At 47.4% G+C, this 18,533-nt stretch overlaps 1 protein-coding gene across 1 annotated transcript; it reads right to left on the minus strand.

The window, feature by feature from the left end:
- Positions 1–1,017: 1,017 nt before the first annotated feature.
- Positions 1,018–15,603, minus strand: LOC309399971 (palmitoyltransferase ZDHHC3-like; the record flags this gene model as incomplete). The annotated part of the gene is made up of 9 exons (XM_081968253.1): positions 1,018–3,188; positions 3,913–4,042; positions 4,219–4,291; positions 4,786–4,906; positions 6,840–6,901; positions 9,248–9,360; positions 10,384–10,457; positions 14,425–14,513; positions 15,434–15,603. The coding sequence occupies 9 exons, from the start codon at positions 15,601–15,603 to the stop codon at positions 3,097–3,099; spliced, it is 924 nt and encodes a 307-aa protein (XP_081824379.1). The 3' UTR covers positions 1,018–3,096.
- Positions 15,604–18,533: the final 2,930 nt, after the last annotated feature.

Raw genomic sequence — 18,533 nt, forward strand, 5'->3', positions numbered from 1 at the left:
CAAAAATACAACCGGTTCTCCCCCCCCCCCCTGAAAACATCTCGCTTTCGCATCCAAGAAACGAAGCGAAGAAGCTTCCCGGAGGAGAAGTGAAAGTTTTTCAACAGAAAAAAACAAACAAACAAGAAAGTCCAGTTGATATTTTTTTGGAGAAAAAATATTTTTGGGGGGAGGATCCACAAATTAACGCCAAAATACACGCGAGGCACCGATGTTCAGCAGTCTCCCCAATTGTCCAAATTGGACAGACGGAGGGGATGGGTGAGAAGAGCCTTTGAGGCAAATACAGGTAACCCTCGACTTACCGCAGTTTGCTTACTGACCGTTTTAAAATGACAACGGCAACGGGGGAAAAAAAAAAGATTTTTCACGCTTACGACTATTGCAAAATTCAGAGACTCGCAGGGTCAAGCGACCAGCGAAGTCAATGGGAAGAACAGATTCGTTTTAACGACCATGTGACTAACTTAACAACAGCGGCGATTGGCTGAATAAGGGTGGCAAGGGGAAAAAAATCGTAAAAATGGGGCAAAGCGGGCTTAACAAATGTTTCTCACTTAGAGAAAACGGGAATCTGGTCCTCCAATAGGGCCTTCAAGTCGAGGAGCAGCTGTAGATTGAATTCTTTTGGGATGGGTTCATTTGAGATCCCGATAGCCGAATTAATTCAGTTTTGCAAGATGCCCAAGTGGCAAGTAACGACACAGGGGCATGTTTTTGCCGCCCCAGCACGATCTACCCATGCAGGTGTTTGCCTCCGACAGATGTTCCTGCAAGTTTAGATGGGCTTTTGCAACGTACGAATGGGATAAGCCTGCTTTAAAAAGAAAAAAAAATAAACTCCTTTTGCTTCAAAATCTTTTCCATCTCAGCTCTCCTCCCAGCCTTTAAAAATAAAAATAAAATCTGCAAATAGGATTTTTCTCAAGGAAGGGCGAGATTTTTTTTTTACTCCGAACCTATCTTGATAAGGGATGTTTACTCGGAGGAGTAAAAAGCAGGTGTGTAGTTTGCACATTTGGAAGTCCAGGCTTTTGTGGGTTTTTATTTTATTTTTTAAAATGAATTGCCGGTTTCGCAAATTTTCGCCCGCGGATGGTGGCTCCTTTGGATGCGGCTCGGGGATTGTCATGAAAGTTGCGTGGAATTGGAGTCTTTTGTTTGCTGGATAGTTTATGGTTATTGTCTTGAATTATTCAATGTATTTTGCAGCTCGACTCGTGGTTTTCAAAGCTTTGCTCCTCCGTTGGGGATTTTAAGGCGACCAGGAGGCAGGGCTGGGCTCCATCTTTCTGAGGGTAGGGAGCGGCCTTTTTCATCCCAGATTCAGGGTTGCTGGCGGGGGAATTCTGGGAGTTGAAGTCCACACACCTTAAAACAGTCTTGCTCAGGAATTCTGGGAGATGAAGTTCACCCATCTTAAAGCTGTTGACTGGGGGATTCTGGGAGTTGAAGTCCACCCATCTTAAAGCATTCTGGCTGGGGAATTCTGGGAGTTGAAGCCCACCCATCTTAAAGCACTTTGACTGAGGAATTCTGGGAGTTGAAGTCCACCCATCTTAAAGCATTCTGACTGGGGAATTCTGGGAGTTGAAGTCCACCCATCTTAAAGCATTCTGACTGGGGAATTCTGGGAGTTGAAGTCCAGCCACCTTAAATTGGCCAAGGTTGAGAAATACTATAACATACTAGCTATAACAGATCCCAGCTTCTATCAGTCCCAGGGATCCAAAACAGGGGAGGAACAGCCAGCTGTAACCCAATTTGAACAGCAAGGGTGAGAGCTACCTATTTGTCTTTTTGTAAAAAAACACCAATGGGGCAGCCTCAATAAATAAAGTTAATAAATAAAGTCTATTTACAGGTAAACAGGGGCTCGGGGGTGAGTTTGGAGGATTCTGCTAATTTGGCAGAAGCTGGGACTAGTAACTGGGAGCTCACTCCGTTAGGCGGCGCTAGGGATTCGAACCGCCAAACTGCCGGCCTTTCTGATCGACAAGCTGGGCGTCTTAGCCACTGAGCCACCTTTTGGGAAGGCGTGGTCCTTATTTTTCGGGACTGAGCTGGCTCTTTCAGGAAGAAGGGGGATCGAGTTGTACCTCCCACAGATGCTAGAGTGGGAGATCAAAGCCTTCCTTTGCCTCGGACTCTTGATTTAATTTTGGATGCTATTTGGAATCCCGACACCCCCCCCCCGATTTAAAATACAGCAGGTGCTCCACTTAGCAACCCTTTGCTTCGTGACCAAAGTTACGACGGGACCGGAGAAAAAAAAGCGCCGTACGACTGTGGGGTCCTTGCGCTTAAAAGACAGTCCGTGGACTTTCCTGGGTCACAGGGTCAAATTTGGACGCTCGCCTTTACGACGGTGGCAAAGGATCTTGGGATCTGTCCTTGATGAGCATCCCAGCCAATTCCCAACAAGGGAATCTGGATTTGGTTAAGGACGGGGTGATTCGCTTAAAGACTGCAGCGATTAACTTTAAAAAATAATTTTTAAAAAGGGGGTCGTCAAATCATTGCCAATCGCCGTACGAGTGCCTTGCTTAGTGACGCTTCCCAACTGTGTTAAGGCGGGGGGAGCAGCTGTGATTTAATCGGGGTGGGTGGGGCAAGCCGAAAGGGGTGTACATTTTTGGCTTTCCCTACCTGTTGAACTCCTGTCTGGGGCCCAGTGGCTTCGTCAGGGAAGGCCAAGATTAAGAACGACCCACTGATCTACCAAGGACAGAAACGATTCACCCCAGGGAATCTCTCTCCTGGGTCACGGACGTCCCATTTCTGTTTTGCAGTCCAGGCTGTTTCCTCCCCCACACACATACCAAAAATCTCCCTGCAGGGCAGGCCAATAAGCGCGGACGCTGTTCGGAGAGGCGCACCGTGGGCCAGGAGTTCGAAAGAAGAGGTAAGAGGGGGGGCGAGGTTCCAAGGCCAGCCGATCGGCCGAGCCTCTTTCAGCCTTGGAGGGAGCCGTTCCAGCTTAGGGTCGCCTTGTCTGGTGGCCTTCTTTTGTTGCAGTGGATGAATTGGGTTGGTGGGGGGGGGCGCGTGCCTTGGTTCCCCCCACTCAACAGAGAAAGAGAAGCGAGAGGACGTTCAGACGTCGTAGTTGGGCAGGTAGCTGTAAGACGGCCCGCTGGAGGACGAGGAGGTGAAGTTGCAAGGGAGAAACCAGCAAATGACAAAGCCTGGGTGGGAGAAGAGCGGAGGGGAGGGTTTTAAGTCTTTGTACCTCCCTCCATGACCAAGAGGAAGAGAGGAAGAGGAGGAGGAGGAGGTTATGAAGGAACAGGAAAAGAGGCGGAGGAGGGGAGCAGGTAGAGATGAAGGAGGAAGAAAATAAGGAGGAGGAAGAAAAGGAGAAGGTGGAGGAGAAGAGGAAGGGGGAGAAGAAGAGGTGTGGAAGAGGAGGAAGGGAAGGAGGAGGAGGAAATGAGGAGCTGTAGGAGGAGGTGGAAGAGAAGAATAAGGAGAAAAGGAGAAAGAGAGGAGGAAGAAGAAAAAGAAAGGAGGAGAGGAGGAAGAAAAAGAAAAGGAGGAGGAGAGGAGGAGGAGGAAGAATAAGAGGAGGAGGTGGAAGAAAAGGAAGAGAAGAAAAGGAGAGGAGGAAGGAAAAAAAGAAAAGGAGAAGGAGAGAAAGAAGAAAAGGAGAAGAGAAGAATAGGAGGAAGAAGAAAAAAAAAGAGAAGGAGAAGAGGAGGAGGTGGAAGAAGAAGAAAAAAAGGAGGAGAGGAAAAGATGAGGAAGAAGAAAAGGAGAAGATAAGGAGAGGAGGAGGAAGAAAAAGAAAAAGAGAAGGAGAGGAGGAGGAAGAAGAGGAGGAAGTGGAAGAGGAAGAAAAGGAGAAGGAAGAGGAGAAGGACGAGGAGGCAAACACATAGAAAGGACCTTTGTCCTGGAGTCCCGACGCACCTCGGCCAAAGACCTCGCGCAGGAGAGCGATCTTCGGTTTGCGCCTGGGGGTCCCTCCCCGGGGACCCTCTTTCTGGAGCCGGTTGTGCAGCTGCTCTACGGGCGTCTCGTCGGTGATGATGGAGACCACCTGGAAGGCAGACCGGGGCGGGGGTGTGTGAGAGGGGGCAGCTGAAAGGGGCGAGAAGGTTTGAGGCGGTCTTGGGCGATGACGTTTTCTCCCACCGGCGAGTAGAAGACCGCGTGGCCCCTGAAGGCTTTCTCGACCACCACCCCCTCCCCACCCGCCCCGAGTTACAACCTCACCTGGTCGTAAAATATAACCGTGACGAAGAGGCCGAAGAGGATGGATTCCACCAGTAAGAGAATCCGGTGAGCACTGGGAAAGGAAGGGGGGAGAAAAGCAGAGAATCGGTGATGGGTCGATCGGCCTTACGGCCCTTTTTTCCCAGCGCCGTTCTAACGTCGGTCGCTAAACGAGGACAACCTCATTTAGCGATCCCCAGAAGCAAAGCCCACCTTTCGTCCACCTTCCCGCCCACCCCCATGTTCGAACGAGGGAAGAGCTGAAACCCGAAACCCTCCAATGTAGTTATGATTTTTTCGTTTTCTTCTGCTCCCATCAAACGAGAGAGAGAGAGAGAAAGAGAGAGATCGTCCCGTTTCCATCCGGTTGCCAAATTGGCTGGATCTTCTCCGTCCCGGTGCCAAAAATCTGGCCCGCCAGTTGTTCTTGGCAAGGACCGGGTGACATGGGAAATTTCTCTCCACTGTATTTCTATTTTCTTTTAATATTTTTTAGGGCCGAGGGAAGGAGGGTTGAAATAAAAAATAAATAAATTCAGATTTTAATTTTTCATTTCATTAACTTACATTTGAACCGGGGTGCCGGCCACGCCGCCTTCGTAGCCTTCGGCCCTGCTGGCCGAGATCCTGTCCAGGGGCCACACCCAGGTAGCCAACACCAGGCCCATGGCGTAGAGACTCGCCAAGCCTGTGGCCGGGAGAAATAGGTCAGCCGACGCCGAAGATAATTGAAGAGGGGAGGGGAAAAGGAAGTCTCCGAGCCAACTTTTCCCTCTCTGGATCCCTCATTAATCTTGCAGCCTCCTTCTGGTCCGTTCCCACAACCGAGAGAAGAAAGGGGTTCCCCTTGCAGGGGTTTTGGGGGAGGATGGGGGGGGGGGCGGGTGGGATTTCCAGTGTTATGTTTCGGATTTTTTTTTTTTCTAACCCTCGTCGGAAAATCGGTGGGATCGGCGAGAACGGTTGGCCTCCAGATGTGGGGGGGGGGCTTCGACACCGGAGGGTTTTAAAGAAGAGATTGGACAGCTGTTTGTCTGGAATGGGAGAGGGTCTCCTGCTTGAGCAGGGGGTTGGACTAGAAGACCTTGAAGGTCCCTTCCAACTCTGTTAATCTAATATAAATTATGTTTTTATGCTTGCTTCCTTCCTTCTCAGTCACTGGGCGTTTTTAAGAAGAGACTGAACAGCCACTTGTCTGGAATGAGAGGGGCTCTCCTGCTTGAGCAGGGGGGGGGGTGGACTAGAAGACCCCCAGGGTGCCTTCCAACTCTGTTAATCTAATATAACCATCTAATCTAATCTAGCCTAAAGAGATTGGAGGACTCTTGGTCTGAAACAGGACAGGGTTTCCTGCTTGAGCAAGGGGTTGGACTAGAAGACCTCGAAAGTTCCTTCCAACCCTGTTATTCTTCTGTCTTCTGAGCAGGGGGTTGGACTAGATGACCTCCAAGGTCCCTTCCAACTGTTATCCTGTCCTCTGAGCAGGGGGTTGGCCTAGATGACCTCCAAGGTCCCTTCCAGCTCTGTTATTCTGTCTTCTGAGCAGGGGGTTGGACTAGATGACCTGCAAGGTCCCTTCCCGCTCTGTTATCCTGTCCTCTGAGCAGGGGGTTGGACTAGATGACCTCCAAGGTCCCTTCCAACTCTGTGATTCTGCACAGGTAGTCCTCGACCTCGAGCCTCCCTCGAGCCCAACATTTCTTCTGCTAAGCGAGACAGTGAAATGCCTGTCAGAAGGTCGCAAAAGGGGGAACACGCGACCCCGGGGACACTGCGACCGTCATAAACACGAGTCAGTTGCCGAGCGTCAGAACTTCGAGGACGCGACCATGGGGCTGCTGCAATATGAATCACTGAGTTAAGTCCCTTTTTTTTCACTGCCGTCCTAACCTCGACCTGTCGTAAGTCGAAGACTACCCTTACTACGAAGTGCAAACCAATTGTAGGCTTTGGAGGATAGGAGAAATAAGTAAGGGAAGAAACGTGGGGCCAGAGCAGCCTCTAGTGGACGAAGGCTGCAAGTGCGCCTCCAATTTCCCAAAAAGCCGAATTCCTCTTAGCCTCCGTAAGTCAGTTTTGGCTGACTTCAAACGGTCGCTAAATGAATGGTCCTAAGTTGAGGATTACCTGTGTAAACCACTGGGGCTTCTCTTATCCTTAATGGCGAGGGGGGAGCAGTTGTGGGAGCTTTCAAGAGGAGACTGGACTGCCATCTGTCAAAAATGGTGTAGGGTCTCCTGTTTGGGGGTGGTGGTGTTGGACTAGATGACCTCCAAGGTCCCTTCCAACTCTGTTCATCTGTTAAATCTGGGCTAAAGCTTTCAAGAAGAGACCGGACTGGTATCTGTCAGAAATGGTGTGGGGTCTCCTGTTTTTTTTGGGGGGGGAGAGGTTGGACTAGATGACCTCCAAGGTCCCTTCCAACTCTGTTCATCTGTTAAATCTGGGCTAAAGCTTAAATGGTGTGGGGTCTCCTGTTTTGGGGGGGTTGGACTAGATGAACCCCAAGGTCCCTTCCCCACTCTGTTAAATCTGTGTGAGATCTGATTCTCCCACTCCCCTCCCATGCATGATCCCTTCCTTGGACCCCAGCGGGTGGATCCCACTTCTTAAAACAATACCTGTGTAGAAAAGGAACTGGATGAAGTATTTCTGGTTTAGTTCTCCCACGCAGTTGTTAATCCTGCGAAGGAAAAGAAATATTATTACTATTCTTTTTTTTAAAAAAGAAACACACAGCGGCGTCAAAAATCACATTAGAGGCAGGTCCTCGGCGTACGACCACAACCCGAGCCCCAAAATTTTCGACAGGTGATGCGACACCCGGAAAAATACGACATCCTTCCCTTCATCCTCCAAGGAAAGATTTATCAAAGATTTTATCAATCTTTGATAAAAACGTTGATCGAAAAAGGACCGCCAACATCCGACGAGGGAGATGGGCAGAGGAAGTACTAATGAGAAATTGGCTGAGTGGGTTTTGCTCCCGTTTTAAGGGAACTTTAAGGGAAGAGGCGGTGGTGAGGCCCTTGCTCAAGAGACCTTCGCTCGACCCAATGGAGCTAGCTAATTACCGTCCAGTCTCCAACCTCCCCTTCTTGGCGAAGGTTGTTGAGAATGTGGTGGCGCAGCAGTTTCCACAACACCTGGACGAATCCGACTATCTAGACCCACGCCAGTCCGGCTTCCGACCCGGGCACAGCACAGAGACAGCCTTGGTTGCGTTGGTCGATGATCTCTGGAGGGCCAGAGATAGGGGTTGTTCCTCTATCCTGGTCCTATTAGACCTCTCGGCGGCTTTTGATACCATCGACCATGGTATCCTATTGCGCCGGTAGGAGGGGATGGGAGTCGGAGGCACCGTTCTGCAGTGGTTCGGCTCCTACCTCTCCGACCGGAAGCAATGTGTGTTGACAGGGGGGCAGAGGTCGTCCCTGAGGCCACTCACTTGTGGGGTGCCGCAGGGGTCGGTCCTCTCGCCTCTCCTGTTCAACGCATATGTGAAGCCGCTGGGTGAGATCATCCGTGGTTTTGGGGTTGAGTACCACCTGTACGCTGATGACACTCAGCTGTACATTTCAACCCCAAACCACCCCAACGAGGCTGTCGAAGTGATGTCCCGGTGTTTGGAAGCCGTCGGGGTCTGGATGGGGGACAACAGACTCAAACTCAACCCCTCCAAGACCGAGTGGCTGTGGGTACCGGCACCTCGGTTCAGCCAGCTGACACCATCGCTGGCCATAGGGGGCGAACAACTGTCCCCTGTGGAGCGGGCGCGCAATTTGGGCGTCCTCCTTGATGCCCAGCTGTCACTGGAGGACCATGTGGCAGCCGTGGCAAGGGGGGCGTTCCACCAGGTTCGCCTGGTGCGCCAATTGCGCCCCCTACTGGACCGGAGTGCCCTGCGCACGGTCACTCATGCGCTGGTGACGTCTCGCCTGGACTACTGCAATGCCCTCTACATGGGGCTTCCCTTGGGACGCATCCGGAGACTGCAGCTAGTTCAGAACGCAGCCGCGCGGGTTATCATGGGGAGTACACGTTACTCCCATGTAACACCGCTCCTGCGCGAGCTGCACTGGCTACCTGTGGCCTTTCGGGTGCGTTTCAAGGTATTGATCACTATCTTTAAAGCGCTCCATGGCATAGGACCTAGTTATCTGCAGGATCGCATCCTACCACATACGTCCCTGCGACCTATCCGCTCACACAGAGAGGGGCTCCTCCTGGTGCCGTCTGCTAGGCAATGCCAGCGGGCGACACCTAGGAGTAGGTCCTTCTCTGTGATGGGCCCAACCCTCTGGAATGACCTCCCCCCCGACATTCGAACCACCACCGACCTCCGTTCCTTCCGTCAAAAGTTAAAGACTCACCTATTTCAATCAGCTGGCCTGGCACTTTCTTAGTTTTACCTCCCGGGGATTTATTTTAATTGGGTTTGGGTTTTTAATTGGGGATGTTTTTAGGGTTTTAGAATATATTTATTTCTTGTACAGCCTATCTCCTCCATCCAAATGCATTTAATTGTTTTATGATTGTATTTTTATCTGCATTGACTGTACACCGCCCCGAGTCCCTTTTTGGGAGAGGGGGCGGTCTAGAAATCCAAGAAATAAAAATAAAATAAATAAAATAAAAACTGCTCCCGTGGTTAAGTGAGTCACGTGGTTGTTAAGCGAAACGGACTCTCCTGTTGATTCAGCTCGTTTGGAAGGGGATTGGGTGAGTCGGGAATGCTGCGACCGTCGTAAATTAGCGTCCATGGTCAACGGTGTGAAATTTGGGTTAGGTGACCTGCAACGGTCGTTAAGAGTGAAAAGCGGTCATTTGTCACTCCCAGCGGTCACTAAGTGAACTGTTATAAGCCGAGGACTTTCTGTAAAAGCGGAACGTTGTTTCTGACTTGGAGGCCGGCCGCGCCGGTCATTTAGGGAAACAAGTGGGATGGAAAAACCTCAAACCAAACTGCAACAGAACCCATCAGGCTAAGCAGCTCAGGGCCCATGGTGCAGAGATCTTGAAGCCTCACCAAGGGCAGTGATGGTCCATCCGGCGGACGCACCGGTGGCAAATCCGGCAGTGATGAGCCCGGGGCGGCCGGTAGGTTTCGCACCGGTTGCAAACGGTCCAGTCCTCGTTATTCTAAAATAAAATAAAATTAAATTAAATGGGAATGCTGGATGAAACGATGGAAGAGATATTTGTAGGGAACATTTCTCCAATTTGTTTAAGCTGGGAATTTCCGAATGTGGCTACTTTTAAGGCTCGTGGACTTCAACTCCCAGAATTCCCCAGCCAGTGTGCGCTACTTGACAGCTGTAGGATGAGACTTACGTTGCCATAGAGCGTACCTCCTGGAGAGAGCTCCAGGTTTCAGGAGGGCTCTGGGCCAAGGACTCTATGGTGAGACACCCCCGTTCCCCCCCCCCACTTCCAAATAATCTGGCATTCGAAACATCAGAGCTGGTTTGGAACTGGGGGGTGAAGGTGGTAGGATAGAAACCAGGAGACGGGGAGTTCTAGTCTCGCCTTAGGCATGAAAGGCAGCTGGGTGACTTTGGGCCAATCACCAGGAGACGGGGAGTTCTAGTCCCGCCTTAGGCATGAAAGGCAGCTGGGTGACTTTGGGCCAATCACCAGGAGACGGGGAGTTCTAGTCCCGCCTTAGGCATGAAAGGCAGCTGGGTGACTTTGAGCCAATCACCAGGAGACGGGGAGTTCTAGTCTCGCCTTAGGCATGAAAGGCAGCTGGGTGACTTTGAGCCAATCACCAGGAGACGGGGAGTTCTAGTCTCGCCTTAGGCATGAAAGGCAGCTGGGTGACTTTGGGCCAATCACCAGGAGACGGGGAGTTCTAGTCCCGCCTTAGGCATGAAAGGCAGCTGGGTGACTTTGGGCCAATCACCAGGAGACGGGGAGTTCTAGTCCCCCTTTAGACACAAAAGCCAGCTGTCTGGGGAATTCTGGGCGCTGATGTCCACCTATCATAAACCTGTCAAAGTTGGGAGAGATTGATCTAGGTGGATGCACAATAAATATCCATAAAGGAAAAATACAGGAAATAATGTGCATTTCTCTCCCCCCCCCAAGGCTATCAATAGGGCCCACCGTGCAGACCTTTGACCTCTTGCGGGTAGAGAAAAACGTGCTAATTTCACAACTCACACGGCTGTTGTTGCTGCTGCTGCTGCTCCGGAGATCGGAGAAATCGAGGGCCGTGTCCGGCAGTGGCACCACCCCTGAAAAAGCAAGAGGCCAAGATCTTAGCTCAACTTGAATTTAAAACCTCGCCTCGCCACGCTTGTGCGCCCGAGATGGCTGTGGCTTCCCCCCCATCTCTAGTTGAGAAAGCAAAAATGAAGGTTGAAAGGCAAGAATAATTGTCCAATAATGCTTTTACACAACTTGTTTCTGGGGGTTTCCCCCCCCCTGGATAGCTCCGGTTATTCCTTTAATTTGGGAGTCTAAACTCTTTGGCCTGATTCACTTCATGACCGTGTGGCTCGCTTAACAACTGCAAGGAGTTGTGGCCCGCCAGCGGCCTGCGGAGCTGGCAGCCGATTTGGAGAGTGAGGAGGGTTGGGGAGGAACCTGGGCCAGTCCTGGAGTCTGGGGAAGGCTCGGAGGAGGGCTTTGTGTCGGAGGCAGAGAGGGGGACAGAGCCGTATGCCAGTTATCAGCTGCCTTCGGAGTCAGACACCAGTGAGGCCATTCTCACAAACCCTAGCTTCCGCACCGCTTCTCTTAGCGGCAACCACAAAAAGAGCGGCCGTCCCAGAGAGGCCAGGGCTGGCAAGAGTGTGTCAGAAAGAGAGACAGAACTTTCGGCGCTCTCTGGATCAGCTGATCCGCGGGCTGAAGTTAAGGGGCCTCCTGAGCCTCCAAAATAATAAGATCTCCCCAAAAATAAGGTCCAGCGCTTATTTCAGGGGGGGGTTCAAAAGAAAATAAGACCCTGTCTTATTTTCGGGAAAACATGGTGTGTGTAGATAGATAGATAGATAGATAGATAGATAGATAGATAGATAGAGAGAGATAGAGAGAGAGAGAGAGATAGATAGATATAGAGAGAGATAAAGAGAGAGAGAGAGAGAGAGATGGAGCAAGGTGAGAGAGAGAGATAAAGATAGAGAGAGAGAGATGGAGGGAAGGATGGAGGGAAAGAGAGATAAAAGTAGATAGAGAGGGAGGGAGGGAGGGATATGATAGAGAGAGATAAAGATAGAGAGAGGGAGGGAGGGAGGGAGGGAGGGAAGGAGGGAGAGAGATGATAAAGGTAGATAGAGATAGATAGATAGATAGATAGATAGATAGATAGATAGATAGATAGATAGATAGATAGATAGGGAGGGGGAGAGAAATATGATAGCGAGAGAGAGGGAGGGAGAGAGATATGATAGAGATAAAGATGATATAGAGATAGATAGATAGATAGATAGATAGATAGAGATAGATAGATAGATAGATAGATAGATAGATAGATAGATAGACAGACAGACAGACAGACAGACAGACAGGAAGAGAGATATGACAGAGAGGGAGGGAGGGAGGAAGAAAGGGAGGGAGGGAGATATGATAAAGATAAAGACGATAAAGATATAGAGATAGATAGATAGAGGGAGGAAGAGAGATATGATAGATAGAGAGAGAGGGAGGGAGGGAGAGAGGGGGGAGGGAGTTATGATAGACAGAGATAAAGATGATAAAGGTAGAGAGATAGATAGGGAGGGAGGGAGGGAGAGAGAGATGATAGAGAGAGAGAGAGGGATAAGTAGGTGGCTTTTACGTCACAGGACTGTTCTTATCCTGTTCGGCAGCATCTGTTTGGCCACGGTTCCAGTTCTCGATCTCAGATCTCATCCAAGGAGCCCATTAGTACATCTTTGAAGCAAACAAATGGAAAAACACGCCAGCTTTTTGACAGGGGGGGGGGGTAGCAGAGAGAAAGACTCATCCTCTCTCTGTCTCTCCCCCCCCTTTCCATTTGCAAAGGAAAAAAAAAGCCTCTCTCCAGAAACAGGAACAGGACAAACTTTTGACAACGGAACGATTGCTCAACGGAAGATGTTCTCCTGGCAGTGACGCAGCTGGAGAATTCCGGCCTGATAAATATTTTGATTTGGGATGAGGAAGGCAAGAAGCTGAGAGCTCCATAAATCAGTCTCGGGGGCGGCCAATCTAAAACTAAGGGACGGCTTGTTTGGACTGTGGATTTAAGAAACAAACAAACGAGAAAACCCCACTTTCTAAAGATGCGCAAACTGAAGTCAAGATGAAAGGACGATAAATCCGGAGGGACAAGCCCAAGCGGAGAGGTCTATAAATCAATCTTGGCAGCCAAACGAAAACGAATGGACCTCGTGGCTTCTGCCTTTATGATTTGTATTGTTTTATTCGTTTCCTAGTATGATTTGATTGCTTATTTAGTAACCTATGACTGTCGCTGTTGTATCTTATCATTCTTGAGGAATGCATTTTCTTTTTCTTTTTATGTACACTGAGAGCATCTGCACCAAAGACAAATTCATTGTGTGTCCAATCACACTTGACCAATAAAGAATTTTATTCTATTCTATTCTAATTCTATTCCAATCTCTATTCTATTTTCTTTTCTTTTCTATTCTGTTCTCTATTCTATTTTCTATTCTATTTTATTTCTATTCTCTATTCTATTCTACTCTATTCTAATTCCATTCCATTCTCTATTCTATTTTCTATTCTATTCTATATTCTAATTCTATTCTATTCCATTCAATTCTCTATTCTTCTATTCCAGTCTATATTCTATATTCTAATTCTATTCTCTTTTCTTTTCTATTCCATTCCATTTTCTATTCTATTCTATATTCGAATTCTATTCTAATTCTATTCCATTCTATTCTCTATTCTAATTTTCTATTCCATTATCTATTGTCTATTACATTCTCTATTCCATTCCACTCTCTATTCTAATTCTATTCTGTTTCTATTCTATTACATTCTATTCTCTATTCTTTCTATTCTCTATTCTATTCCATTCCATTCTCTTTTCTGTTCTGTTCTCTATTCTAATTCTACTCTATTTCTGTTCTATTCTTTCTATTTTAATTCTATTCTATTTCTATTCTATTTCTATTCTATTCCATTCTATTCTCTATTCTAATGTTCTATTCTATTTTCTATTCTCTATTCTAATTCTATTCCATTGTCTATTCTCTATTCTCTATTCTAATTCTATTTTCTATTCTAATTCTATTCTATTCTTTGTAGTAAGCAGGGAGAAAGGAAAAAGAAAGAAATCAACGAAAAAGCAAAAAGGATATTAAAAGTTTTTAAAAAATAGAAAATAAAATTATTTGTTCAGACTGCAGATTTTTTTTTAAAAAAACACCCCACTTTCTAAAGATGCGTAAACTGAAGTTGTCAAAGCGACAATAAATCCGTAAGTGACACTCCTTAAAAATCAAGGAGCCCATTTCAACACGATACCGAGAGAACAGCGAAAGCAAAAAAATATTGCAATGTGGATTTTATTATTTATTTAGTACATCTTAACATCGGCAGTGTTAAGATGGGTGGACTTCAACTCCCAGAACTGCCCAGCCAGTATACTTTTAATACATTTGCAAGAGAGCTGGGCAATTCTGGGAGTTGAAGTCCACACGCCTTAAAAGTTGTCAAGTTTGGAAAAGATTGCCCTAAGCTACTGACCGGAGAGGGAAAGTTACCACTGGCTAGGTTCAGGGAGTCCTCGACCTACGACCACAATGGAACTCCAACTGTCTGTTGCTAAGCGAGACCGTTGAGTTTTGCCCTGTTTTACGACCCCGGGAATCCCTGCAGGTGTTAAGTCAGTCACAGGGTCGTTAAGAGGAACACGTCCGTGGTGGGTTCCACATTTTGTTACCACCAGTTTGGATCACCTGACCCAGGACAGCGTCATGAATACGAGTCAGTGGCCACGCGTTTGAGTTTGGATCGTGCAATCTTTGCGTGACAGTGGGGTGAAAAATGACCATAAGTCCCCTTTTTTTCAGGGACTTCGAACGGTCGCTAAACGAACTTTTGTAATGTTTAACGCGCCACCCAAGAAGCGAAACCGAATTTGGTTCACCAGTGGCAGGAAAAGTAAACAATACACAACTCAGCACAACCGTTATGGAGTTACGATGGCCTGGGTGCAACAGGGGTGCAAGTTTTGCCAAAACTAGAGACTTGGAGTATCACCTGGGTCACCAAAGACAGCCCTGGTGTGACAGATCAGGAGCATCAGAACGACGAGGTTGAAAGCCGCCGCATGGAAAGGACACCAGAAGCTGGAAATAAAGAGAAAGATGATTAGAATGAATATGGGAAGATCAGGCACATATTTGCAGCATGTCTAGCGCCACCAGCTGGCCACCCTCGGCACTGGACAGATGTTAAATGTTTAAAATAATCTCTTATTATCCGATTGCGGATTGGACAGCGGGGTTATTTTGACCCACCGGGAGGATTTGAGCCAGGGAGCATGTGCAGAAGGCACTTTCTTTCTGGGTCAAGGAGCTCCTGAACATGTGCAGAGAGGATCTTCCTTCTAAATCAGCGAACCCTTGAAGACGTGCGGAGAGATTCTTCCTCCTGTGGGGTCACTGAGCTCCTGAACATGTGCAGAAGGCACCTTCGTTCTGGATCGCTGAGCTCCCGAGCATGTGCAGAGAGCATCTTCCTTCTCCTAGATCATTGAGCTCCTGAACATATGCAGAGGACACTTTCTTGCTAGGCCAGTGAGCTCCTGAGTAAGTGCAGAAGGTGCCTTCCTTCTGGATCGCTGAGCTTCTGAACATGTGCAGGGAGCAAGTTCCTTCTAGGACACCGAGCTCCTGAGCATGTGCAGACAGTATCTTCCTTCCATAGCACTGAGATCCTGAATATGCGCATGGGGCATCTTCCTTCTGGATCATCCAGCTCCTGAGCATGTGCAGAAGGCATCTTCTTACAAGGACAGTGAGCTCCTGAGCATGTGCAGAGCGCATCTTTCTCCTCCTAGATCACTGAGCTCCTGAACATATACAGAGGGCAAATTCTTGCTAGGTCGGTGACCTCCTGAGCATGTGCAGAGGGCTCCTTTCCCCCTCCACCTAATCATTTCCCTTCCCCTCCCAAAAGGAGATCGAGAAGCCTCAACCCACCCCGGGGAAAGAAACCCCAAACCCGGCGCTCCTGAGCATGTACAGAGGGCTGTGGGCGGGCCTACCTGTCCCGGAAGCCCGGCTGGAGCAGGACGTGCTCCAGGATGACGTAATCGGCGTAGCCCACGCTCAGGTACGTGAGGAGGAGGCAGAACCCCCCGCAGGGGTCCAGCCGGGCTCGCCCCTTCCCGCCGCACCGGCACCGGGCCCCGCTCCCCGCCGCCGCCGCCCCCATGGCAACCCCGGCCGCCGCTTCCGGTCCCGCCCCCTCGCTCCACTACTCGGCCAATCGGCGCGCCGGCCCGTGGAACGGGGGGGGGGGGGCGAGAGGAAGGAAGCGCAGGCGCATACAGCCACCCGGCTCCCGTTGCCATGGAGACGGGGCCTGCCGCTTCTTACCCGCCTTTTTTTTCTCCTCCCAGACCAGCCTACCTGGCAGGGTTGTTGTGACGGCACTATTAGCTGCTTCTGGACCCCCAGAAGCACCTTTTTAAAAATGTCTGAAGGCTCAGCCTTAAGGTTGCCATACACTAAATAAACAAGTAACAATCCTGGGTGGCAGGAGAGCGACAACATCTGGAGGGGTGCAGATGTTTCCCCCTCTTTCATTGGATGGGTTGAGCTTTTTCTAGTAATTGGAAAGATTTCATTCATGCATTCATTCACTTAACGACAGTCATTGCCTGGCATTAAGCAAATCCACCCCCAACAAAAGGAAAGCAAAACAATATTATTATTATTTTTAAAAAGACAGTTCTGCAGCAAAATCCGCATATTCAGAAAAAGAAAGAAAGAAAGAAAAAGAAAGAAAGAGAAGAAAAAAGAAAGAAGGAAAAAAGAAAGAGAGAAAGAAAGAAAGAAAGAAAGAAAGAAAGAAAGAAAGAAAGAAAGAAAGCTGGAAATCTGCAGCTTTCCTCAGTGCCCTGGATGCAAAACTGAGCATTTCCTCTCCATTTCTACTTCAAATCACAAGAAGCTTCCAATTTGATTCCTTTATGCAATTGACAGGGCAGCATTTTAAACCTAGGATTTCAGATTTACAGGTTAACAGAATTGGAAGGGACCTTGTAGGTCATCTAGTCCAACCCTCCCCCCCCCCCAAGCAGACCCTACACCATTTTTGACAGGTGGCAGTCCAGTCTCTTTTTGAAAGCTTCCAGGGATTAAGCTCCCACAACCTCTAAAAGCAACTTCACTGCTTACACACACACAGACATAAGCACGCAGGCAGACAGACAGACAGACAGACACAGAGACACACACCCTGCCCATGGATACAAAATTAGGAATTTCTCTTTCAGGTTTTTCTTTTCTTTTATTTCTTTTGTTAGGTATATTACCAGAAAGCTATCATAAAAGGATGACATATTTAATAATGCATAGGTTGACGGCAGCAAGAATTCTGTTTGCCCAATATTGGAAAAATGAGGATATGTCTACAGCGGAGAGTATAATTAGAAAAATATTAGAATGTGCTGAGATGGATAGGCTGACGGTAATAATAAAAGATAAGGAAGAAACAGAATGCTTTTTAATGTGGGATTTGTTTTATCAATCGTTAGATAAAAGAGGTAGAAATTAGAAGGTAAAAAGATCACGGATGTGTATAAGCAAAGGATGCAAGAATTGAACTAATACATAAGCAAACAGTATTATTACTACAAATGTTGTTATTATAACTACTATCATTATCAGTATTATTATTATTGTGTAAGTAAATTGATCCAGACAATACACTGTTTATTAAGCACTTATGTACTTTAAAGAAAAAAAAAGTATAATAATTTTTTTTTAAAAAAGTTAGGGATTTCTCTTCATTTCTACTCCCCTGGGCAGGAAGCTTTCTATTTATTTTTCATTATTATAGTAAACCTGGCACCTTCTCCTTCCACCCATTTCCTGCAATAAGCAAACTGGTTTGACAGGTTGGATATATTTTTTTCTTCAAAGAATAACCCGAAAATCCAGTTGCTTCTGGGAACGACCGTTGGGATATTCATGAGCAACTCTAATCTCTTGTCCCTGACATGCTGACTGGGGGATTCTAGGAGTTTAAGTCCACCTGTTTTAATGTCCCCCGGTGAAGAAAAAAAACTTTCTTAACCCACCCATTCTTTAATTAATTCCCATTCCTCGGTTGCCCCTTTCCCACAATCTCCATCCTAAAAAGTGTGGAGAGGGGGGCTCAGATTCATTTGCTCCTAGGAACACTCTCACTTTTTAACCGATGAGTTGGAACTTGGAAGGTACCTAGTAGGTCATCTAGTCCAACCCTGCGGCCAGGTAAGAGACCCTACACACCATTTCTGACAGATGGCAGTTCAGTCTCTTCTTCAAAGCTTCCACGGATGACGCTCCCACTTTATTATTGAGTTTCCTAGTCTGATTTCGATTGTTTTATTTAGTATCCTATGACTATCACTAAGTGTTGTGTCTTATGGTTCTTGATGAATGCAATTTTTATGTTACACTGAGAGCTTCTGCACCGAAGGCAAATTCCTTGTGTGTCCAATAAAGGATGCTACGCTGTTCTAATTCTCCTATTCTGTTCTGTTCCGTTCTAATTATTCTATTCTATTCCATTAAACAAATTCCTTGTGTGTCCAATTAAGAACGCTATGTTACGCTGTTCTAATTCTCCTATTCTGTTCTGTTCTAATTATTCTATTCTATTCTATTCTACTCTATTCCATTAGACAAATTCCTTGTGTGTCCAATAAAGAATTCTATGCAATGCTATGCTGTTCTTTCTCCTATTCTATTCTATTCTATTCTATTCTATACTATACTATTCTGTTCTATATGTTCTATTGTATTGTATTGCATTGCATTGCATTGCATTGTAATGTATTCTATTCTATTCTATTCCATTCCATTAGACAAATTTCTTGTGTGTCCAATAAAGAATGCTAGGTAATACTATGCTGTTCTTTCTCCTATTCTATTCTATTCTATTCTATTCTATTCTATACTATACTATTCTGTTCTAATTGTTCTATTGTATTGTATTGCATTGCATTGTATTCTACTCTATTCTATTCTATTCCATCCCATTCCTAGAGTCTCAACATCTTTTTTTGCAACAGCTTTGCAAAAGTGCGGGCATCGCATTCTCCCCCCCCCCATCCTCCTTCCAATCCTGCTCCCCCTTCAAACAAACAGCCT

The sequence above is a fragment of the Natrix helvetica genome (genome assembly GCF_964273705.1).
Source record: "Natrix helvetica genome assembly, chromosome: 16".
NCBI lineage: Eukaryota > Metazoa > Chordata > Lepidosauria > Squamata > Natricidae > Natrix > Natrix helvetica.